Below are 9,188 nucleotides of genomic sequence, written 5' to 3'. Positions count from 1 at the left end.
TACATAGCATTTAATGAATTTAAATCCAAACACTTTAAAGAATATTGTTCTTAAGATTTAATGAATCTAATTAAATCCAAACACTTTAAGGCATGTAGATACGGACTATAAAAGAATAGCATTTATTATGATTTTAATTTATACAATTAAATAAAATTACCCTAGTGCACAATGCACCAACTTCAATTTAGTTCATCTTAGTATTATCCTAAGAAATTATAATTTATAAAAAAAATAATAAAATTATACTCTGTATAACTTTTACCTCTTTGAAGGTATTGTCATTAGGAGCAAGAAATCTATTGCCTTGGCTGTTGATAGTTGGTGCAGCACTTCCTCCAATGGCATACATTTGCCAATGAGTATAGTCATTGTTCACAACATGGAAATACCCATACCTACATCTACAAATACAAAAATATTTGACAATAAAAAAATTAATAAAAAATAATCAAAATTTATCGTATTTAATATTTATTAATACAATAAATTTTAACTTTTTACATTTAATAAATAATAAATAATAGTAATATTAAAAAGACAAAAAAAATAATAAAAATTTTTTTATTTATTATTTATTAATTATTATAAAAAAATTTAATTATTTTTTACTAATATTTTTTTGTTACCAAATATTTTCGAAGAAATAAACGGGAACAATAGTAATGATGCATCTATCTTGTGGTCCAAATAATTGACACATACCTTGGCATCCTCTGAACTAGGCCTTCTCCAAAATGGTTAAAGGCAATGGTAACTTGCATATTCTTATCTTGAGTGAAAGTATCACTATGTCCCAAAAGCATAACCTTGTTATGGTGAGTCAAATAGTTATTGGAGATGGTAATGGCAGTAGATCCATGAATGGCGTCGATTAATCCGTCGCGACAATTCGACAGCGAGCAATGGTCCACCCAAACATGGCTGCCACCAAAGATGGAGACGCCGTCGCCGTCGGAAAGAGTCCTCCAGCCGTAATGTGAAGGAGAGTCTCTAACATAGGCATTCCCACCTTGCTTACAATCATGAATGTTAATTCCATGGATTATAATGTTTGAAACATATTGAATTGTGATGCAGGGTCCACCAGCAATGTGGACACTAACTCCTCTTCCATCAATGGTCTTGAAAGAATTCATCATTAGCTCTTGTTTAAGCTTAATTACCATGTCACGCTTGAACACAATCCACAATGGCTCTTCTTGAATCACACCATATCTTAGTGTCCCTGGCTTTGGGCTAACAGGGTGGTCGCCGGGGTCCGTCACCACGTATATTTTGCCGTCTCTTCCTCCGATGGCGTGCTTGCCGAATCCGATGGCACAGTCTGCCAGCCGCTTCCGGTTCTTCTCCCAATTCGGATCACACCTCCAACAATCGTCGATCGGGTTGCCATTCCCACAAGAAAGAAATCCCAAGTTCCTCCTTGCCGATGCATTGTTAATGCTCCTTCATTCAAAGCAAAACAAGTTCAATTAGCTGTCATTCACTAATTCGTGACGGATCTGAACTCCATTTAAGATGCTTAATGAATTGTTACATATACAAGACAGAATTTGAACCCCAATATTTACTTAAGTGGACGAGTTGAGTTAACCACTCGACAAACCCAAATTAATTTCAAATTCTATTATTTAAAAAGCAATTGAAGGGATAATAAAGTGCATTTGCTAATTGAAAGAAAATGTGTTGGTTCTTATATATTACCTGTGCACTTCTTCTACTACTAATTCAGGGTCTTGAATTGGGGATGAAGAAATAATGGAAGGTGCTAGGAATAGTAGAAGTAACATAAATGGTAATGGAATTGCCATATTGCTAGCTAGTTATGCTGGAATATAATATAGTGTATATGATTTTTTTTTTCTTTTTTTTTGTGATGAGCAGTGTATATGAATTATGATAGTGAAGGAATGTGATGAAATAGTTTTCTTGATGAAGTAATGTGAGGGAAAAAACTTGGAGTATATATAGGGAATAAGCTATATGATGAAAACCGTCACTAATAATAAAATAATTAATTTGTAGAGAAAGAGCATTCAGTATCCCGTGATTTAAGGTAATTACACATTATATGGAACTATAAGAATTTGGTAATCATTTAAGCAAACTCCCTTAATTATTGTCTGTATTTGGAAACTAAACTTTGTTAATTTATATCAAGTGGTATTCTAGATCCATTATTTAAATACTAACCAGAATTGTTAAACAATGAGGTTATTTTAGTCTAGTTATTTTGTCAACACAATCAAAATTAATTGAAAAAGAAAGATGAAAATACATAAGAAAAAAAATTAGTTAAATTCAGTTAGAAAATAATTTGTCCATATAATATTTTTTATTGTTAAAAGTGCTGCTGCTTATTATCCATTATTGAGAAATCAGAATCAACTTATCTAAAAGGGTGTTTGGAGGATTAAATGTTGTAACAAAGTTCTAATCAGAAATTAACTGTGCGCCGACACTTGCTAAGATGAGAAATCTTTGTCGGTAATTTGATTTGTGTAAAGTGGTGCCACCGGGCCACTAGTGTTGCTACTATTTGGTATTTCCATGTACACTTTTAATGAATTAAAAATATTTATGTAAATAACAAATATGAGTCAATTAATTTGATTCACATTTATTATTTATAGTAGTTATTTGACTTTTTTAATTAATGAAAACTAAAATTACTTACATGTATATTTATAGAAACTAAACGTACCAAATCAAATATTTTTAAACACACTATTGACTTTTATAATTTCATTATCATACAAATAAGAATCTAACTTTAGCGTAATTTATATTAATTTTATAATAATAAAAGTAGGTTTAATTATCCTGTTGGTTTCTATAGTTTTACAAAATTTTCAATTTGGTTCCTATATTTTTTTTTTCTTTTAATTGGGTCTCTACACCAATTTTTTTTTTAATTAGGTCCTTCTTAATAGAAATTGGTTTAATTATATAGGGACCCAATTAAGAAAAAAAATTGATGCGAGGACCCAAATAAAAGAAAAAAAGGGTATAGAGATCCAATCAAAAATAAAATTTGGTGCAAGGACTCAATTAAAAGAAAAAAAATAGAAACCTAATTAAAAATTTCATAGAAACCAACAGAGTAATTAAGCCATAAAAGTATAAGTTAATAATATAAAAACAGAGTTTTAACTACTATGTATCATAACGATACGTATTGGAAATATTATTACTAATCTTTTTAATTTTTATCTTAATAAATATATTAATATTTAGTATGTAGAATTAGAATACGCATAGTAAAAACAAATTCAGTTATAGGCGATAAGAAGAGCCCACATGAGTGAGATTCAACGCAAATCTGCATCTGATGTCGCTGTGGCCGTTGAAGTAGGTAACTACTTTCCACACATCATACAAACATCATTTATGGCATGCCATTCCCTTCCCAAACCAATATCCATCTCTCTATTTCTGCATACTCCTGTTCCTTTTCCTTATGCTCACTTTATTTTTTTCTTCAATTTAATCCTTAGCTTGGACCAGAATATGTGTGCATATTTATGGATTCTATTTTTATATAACTTTGTTTGAATTTGTATGTTTACTTGACAACTTTAATTTTAATGACTATTATGAGATGATTTTATGAAAGATGATAATGTTATTTCTATTTTGATAATATCACTTCTTTTTTCTATAAATTCATAAAAAAATATAATGTAAAAAAATCATATAAATAATAATATTATTAAAAATAAAAGTGATATTATTATTTTTTTTAATTTTATCGTTGAACATTAGAGGTGTGTATTTTTATATTTATTAAAAATATAGTCTCTGTGGTGTTTGTAAGTGTATGAAAACAAATTCTCTTCTTTAAGCTAACGTATAGAGTTAAATTAGACTTGTTTAATTCTAATATAATATCGTACCTTCTAAAAGGTATCAGGCTTAGAAATGAAAAAATGAGAAAAGGAAAGTAAGGGAGAGAGAGCAGAGAGAAAAGAGAAAGTAAGTTATAGTATTCTATTATTGATCAGAAATGAAAATTTAGTTATTGAGCGGGTAATTTTTTTTATGAGGAATGCTAGGACCAGCAACATTTGGGATTTATAGCCATTAAATAATTATTAGTGAGGTTTTTAATGGTGTGAAATTAATGTGAGATTTCATCTAATGACTCACTTTTCTTTGATAGTTACATGGTGGCCAGAATTTGATAAAATTGTTGGCCCCTAGACTTTTTTTTTTATATATAAAAAAAATATTAGTGTTTTTGAAAATGAAATTATTTAGTGTAATTATAAGTGGATAAATTATGTAGGTAAAAAATTAACACATAAAGTATATACTGCAATACATAGGGTGTTTGTTGTAATACTTAGTGTACGTATTGGATACGTATCATCATTTTGATTAACACGTAAAATGTTTATTAGACACATTTTTTATACATCTATAATATTGTAATATATTTTAAATATTAATATTCAACTAAAATATTATTTTTATTTCTATATTAAAAATAATTTCTATTATTGAGTTTCTATTATATATACCTAAACACTGTTAGGTGTTATTTTTAAAATTAAAAAATATTATTTGTATACTAAAATTAATTATTAAAATCAGTTATCAATATATTTATGTATAAATATTTATGTAGTTTAATTTACTTTTAATGTATATTTATATTTTAACATGTATTTTATACTGATAAGTAATTTTAGTGGTTAATTTTAATATACACACAATATAGTTTAAAATCATATACTTTCTAACAAACTAACTGTCATCCTGTTGAGCTGCTAACTTTATTTTTTAGCTTACTCTATATCCAATACACTATTATGACCCGTACTTTCATTTCTTCTTACACTCTTCAACTTCTTCTAACTACCTTTGATCTAGTGCACTGTCATGATCTGTAATTGCAATTTCTTCATCAATCTCCCAATTACAAAGTATGAATAGACATGTGTATGGTTTCATAATACTTTCAATGTGAATGTATTTTAATAATACATATATGTAATAATAAAATTTATTATATTGACGAAAACGTTTGACTTATTCATTTACGAAAAGAAAATCATCTACTAACTTAAAGTCATAATCATTTAGTTTGTCTAATTGAAATAAAAAAAAAATTATCTACTCAGCACATAGCAATTATTTTTTGTTTTCTATTTATTAACTATAAATATCTAAAACATATATATATTAAGTGAAATTTTTTTCACTCCTAATTTTCTACTATCATAGTTATCAAATCTGACTCGACTTGAAATTCTGTCATTCGGTCACTTAGTTAGACCAAATTATTCGTTGAACCGGCCATACAGTAAATCCGGTAGAACCCGATTTGACTCGACAGATTTTAATAAAAACCGGTGACTCAACCGGTTGAATTGATCCGGTCCGGATGGTGAAAATTTTTTTTAAACATGTTGAAACGGCGTCGTTCCACATTCAGTTGCTCCCCCCCCTCCCCTCTTTCGTTGAAAGTGAAACCCTAATGCCTAATCCCCCCTTCCCGCCCATTGCCCCTAATGGCATCTGAGACTCTGAGACTCTGAGTTCCAATATAACCGCAGAAACCCCTCAGCCAACCTCGTCTCTTCGTCTGCTCTCCGTCGTTCGAGCTCTACACTCGGTAGTCCGTCACTCCGTTGTCTCTCCCTTCACCTCATCAGTTCGTCGTCACTCTTAGTCTCGGCCTCACCTCGTCGTCACTCTCAGTCTTGGCCTCACCTCGTCAGCGGCAGAAAGCGTTCATCAAGAAGCATCTCTGTCTCTGCTCCCTCGGGTTAGTTGGGTGGTAGTAGTGGTCGTTAGAAACGGCAGAAAGCGTTCATCAAGAAGCGTCTCTGCCTCTGCTCCCTCGGGTCAGTTGGGTGGTAGTGGTGGTCGTCAGAAAGCTCAAAAAGCGTTCATCAAGAAGCATCTCTACCTCAGTGCCTCTGCTCCCTCGGGTCAGTTGCTCTTGTATTTGATTTTTAGAGTTGTTGAACCTAAGCGTATTTTAGTTAGTATTGTTATGGAATCTGGTGGATATTACTGTTGTATTTGATTTTTTAGAGTAGTTGTTTAATCTGGGCGAATTTTAGTTAGAATTGTTCTTGAATTTGGTGATTGCTACTGTTATATTTAGTTTTTTAGGGTTGTTTATTGCTGGTTGCTGTGTTGGTATAGAGTTGTTGTTGGTTGCTGCTGTTGTATTTACTGTGTTTTTTAGAGCTATTGTTGTTTGTTACTGGTTTGTTTAAAGTTGCTGTTTGTTGAATCAGTGAACTTTGGTGGAATGGTGGTGGTTGTTGTGTTGCTTAAAAACTGACTTAAAGTAAATCTTTTGTTGCTAAAAATATTTTTAGTTTCTTTTGCTAGAATTTCAAAAATGTCTTCATCTCAAACACAATCAGAAACGCCACCATCTCAAGAACAAGCATTATTAGCGACTCCTACCCCAGATCCTACCACTAAAAGAGTTTATAATAATAGAGGAAAGACTGATTCTGCTTGGGGTCATTGTAAACAAATTGTGAAAAAAAACAGAAAAAATTACTATGATGTGCATATATTATGACAAACTTATTAGGGAAGGTAGGATTAATCGATTTAAGTATCACTTGGCTGGAAAAGGAGGAGATGTTGAGAAGTGCAAAAGGTTCCACCTACTGTTACTCTTCAATTTGGGCAAAATATTGAAGAATTTCTAAATAAGAAAAGGAAAGTTCAAGAAAATTATGCAGAAAGTTATGGAGCATGTGATGAAGTTGAAAGAGAATTTGATAGAATGGAAGAACTTGAAGCACGACAGCAACAACAACAACAACATTCAAGGACAAGGTTGCCACCACCTGCAACTAGGAAAGGGGAAAAACTACTAGAATAGAGACTTTTTTTTCCATCTTCAACAACACCTGGAGCCCAACCAACTATAAAAAGTGTATTGCAAAGTAAAGAAATTGCAGAAAATGTGACATTGTCGTTGCAAAGTGGATGGTTGATGTTTCTGTGCCATTTAATGCAGTTAATTCAGCATATTACCAACCAATTATTGATGCTATTACAAACATGGGTGCAGGGTATAAAGGTCCAAATTTTAGTAGAGTTCGTGGGTATTTCTTGAGTAAGTTGGTGGAGAATGTGAAAAAGATGATTGAACGGTATCGTGAAATTTGGAAGCAAACTGGATGTACTATCATAGTTGATGGATGGACTGATCGTTGTAGGCGCACTTTAATTAACTTCTTGGTTTATTGTCCTAAAGAAACTATCTTCCTAAAGTTTGTTGATACTTCTCATGCCTCCAAGACTGCTGATTTGTTATTTAAGCTTTTTAGGGATGTTGTCAACTTTGTCGGTCTTGAAAATGTTGTTCATATAGTGACGGACAATGCTGCAAATTATGTTGCTGCTGGAAGGTTGTTAGAAGCTGAATTTCCTAAGTTGTATTGGTCTCTTTGTGCTGCGTATTGTATTAATTTGATGTTGCAAGATATTAGAAAGTTGGATGAAGTAAGTGAGATAGTTTTACATGCTTCAAAAATTACTAAATACATATATAATCATTGTCATCCATTGTATCTGATGAGGAAGTTTACTGGTGGGCGAGAAATACTTCGTCCAGCTCCAACTCGCTTTGCTACCAATTTCATAGCTTTGCAGAGTATTCTGGCTCAAAAAGATGCATTAAGAACTATGGTAATTTCTAAAGAATGGACAATCTCAACCTACTCCAAAGAAGCTAAAGCTAAAACATTTGTGGATCAAGTTTTAGACTCTAAGTTTTGGAATCAATGTACGGATATTGTCAAGATTACTGCGCCACTTGTTCATGTGATCCGTATTGTGGATAGTGAAGATAAAGCTGCAATGGGTTTTCTTTATCAAGCTTTTTATAAGGCTAGAGAAGAGATGGTGAAGAGGTTTCAACTAAGAAAGAAGATTGTGGAGCCTTACTTGAAGATTTTGGATATTCGTTGGGATTCACAACTTAAAAAAAATCTTCATGCTGCTGGCTATTGGTTAAATCCTGCTTTTCGATTCAATGCTGATGAATTTAAAAAACATAAGCAAATCACTTCTGGCCTACTAGATGTAATTGAGAAATATGCATATGGTGATCTAGAATTGAATTCTAAGTTGACAAGTGAGATGAGAATATATAAGAATGCTGAAGATGATTTTGGAAGAAAATATGCACTGCGTGAACGAAGCACAGTGATGTCAGGTAAATATTTTATTTAGTTTTATCTTTCTTTATTAGTTTATTTATTTAAAAAAGCTAATTGTAATGCATTGCCTTTTTTTATTTTAAGACCAATGGTAAAAATCTTATGGAACTGGAGCACCAAATTTACAAAAGTTAGTCATTCGTATTTTAAGTCAAACTTGTAGTTCTTTGGATTGTGAGCGAAATTGGAGTATTTTTTTAACACATCCACACAAAGAAGAGGAATCGGTTAGAAGTTAGAACATCAAAAGCTTAATGATCTTGTTTTCGTTCATTATAACTTGAGGCTACAACAAAGGTATCTTCTATAACTATTTATCTAATTTTAAAAAGTGTTGTTCATTAAAATTTAATCTTTAATTTAATAATTACATAACTTGATAACATATGAAGCTAATGAGAAAGCAAAGCTATGATCCAATTTGTCTTGATGTATTTGATGACCATTCAGATTGGATATTGAAAGATTCACTGCTATTTTTAACCCTTGAAGAAGTTGATGCTCTACGAAATGATTTAGCAAATATGTCCATTCAACCAACTTTGGATGATCTTGGTAAATTCTTCAATTGCTTGAATATTTTAATTGTCAGTTGCTATTATGAATTATTCTTGATATTGATTTGTGAAAAATACACAAATGTAGATCAATTAAATTTGGTAGATGACCAAGATAATGATGGACCGAGTAACAATGCTATGAAAGATATGGATGCAAATCAAAATGAGGTAAATGTTGATCAAGCTCCAAATTTATCCTATAAAGATGTTGATGCCGACTTTGAGCTCACTCCTTGGATTTGATTTAATGATTGTGTTTTCTTTCACTTGTTCTTGTTGATTTAAATTGAGAACATATTTTATACTAGAAACTAGTTTATTATCTTTTTTTAGATTATTAGTTATGTTTAAGACTTGATATTAGATTATTAATGTTTGTAGAGACTTACATTTTAATTTTTTAAATATTATTCTAATTTTA

The 9,188-nt window shown here is 31.2% G+C and overlaps 2 protein-coding genes across 2 annotated transcripts in view; one reads left to right on the top strand and one right to left on the bottom strand.

The window, feature by feature from the left end:
* LOC107624008 (probable pectate lyase 5) overlaps nt 1–1,956 on the bottom strand; it is a 2,854-nt gene extending 898 nt beyond the window's left edge. The window contains exons 1-3 of the mRNA XM_016326436.2: nt 1,708–1,956; nt 706–1,449; nt 266–404 (exon numbers count right to left, since the gene is read on the bottom strand). Coding sequence (XP_016181922.1) covers nt 266–404; nt 706–1,449; nt 1,708–1,814 — 990 coding nt within the window. The 5' untranslated portion in view covers nt 1,815–1,956. The remainder of the gene's footprint in view (nt 1–265; nt 405–705; nt 1,450–1,707) is intronic.
* Nucleotides 6,970–9,010, top strand: LOC107620230. The gene is made up of 3 exons (XM_016322424.1): nt 6,970–8,203; nt 8,658–8,762; nt 8,853–9,010. The coding sequence occupies exons 1-3, from the start codon at nt 6,970–6,972 to the stop codon at nt 9,008–9,010; spliced, it is 1,497 nt and encodes a 498-aa protein (XP_016177910.1).

This window comes from Arachis ipaensis, chromosome B10 (genome assembly GCF_000816755.2).
Source record: "Arachis ipaensis cultivar K30076 chromosome B10, Araip1.1, whole genome shotgun sequence".
Lineage (NCBI taxonomy): Eukaryota > Viridiplantae > Streptophyta > Magnoliopsida > Fabales > Fabaceae > Arachis > Arachis ipaensis.
Note: the sequence above shows the minus strand (reverse complement) of the source record. Positions and strands in the feature narration are given on the sequence as shown.

Excerpts from the sequence above, each read along its gene's own strand:
- LOC107620230 (XM_016322424.1), top strand. The coding sequence starts at position 6,970 with ATGGTTGATGTTTCTGTGCCATTTAATGCAGTTAATTCAGCATATTAC. Across the intron at positions 8,204-8,657 it reads ACGAAGCACAGTGATGTCAG|ATTGGATATTGAAAGATTCA; the intron begins GTAAATATTTTA and ends ATGACCATTCAG. Across the intron at positions 8,763-8,852 it reads ACCAACTTTGGATGATCTTG|ATCAATTAAATTTGGTAGAT; the intron begins GTAAATTCTTCA and ends ACACAAATGTAG.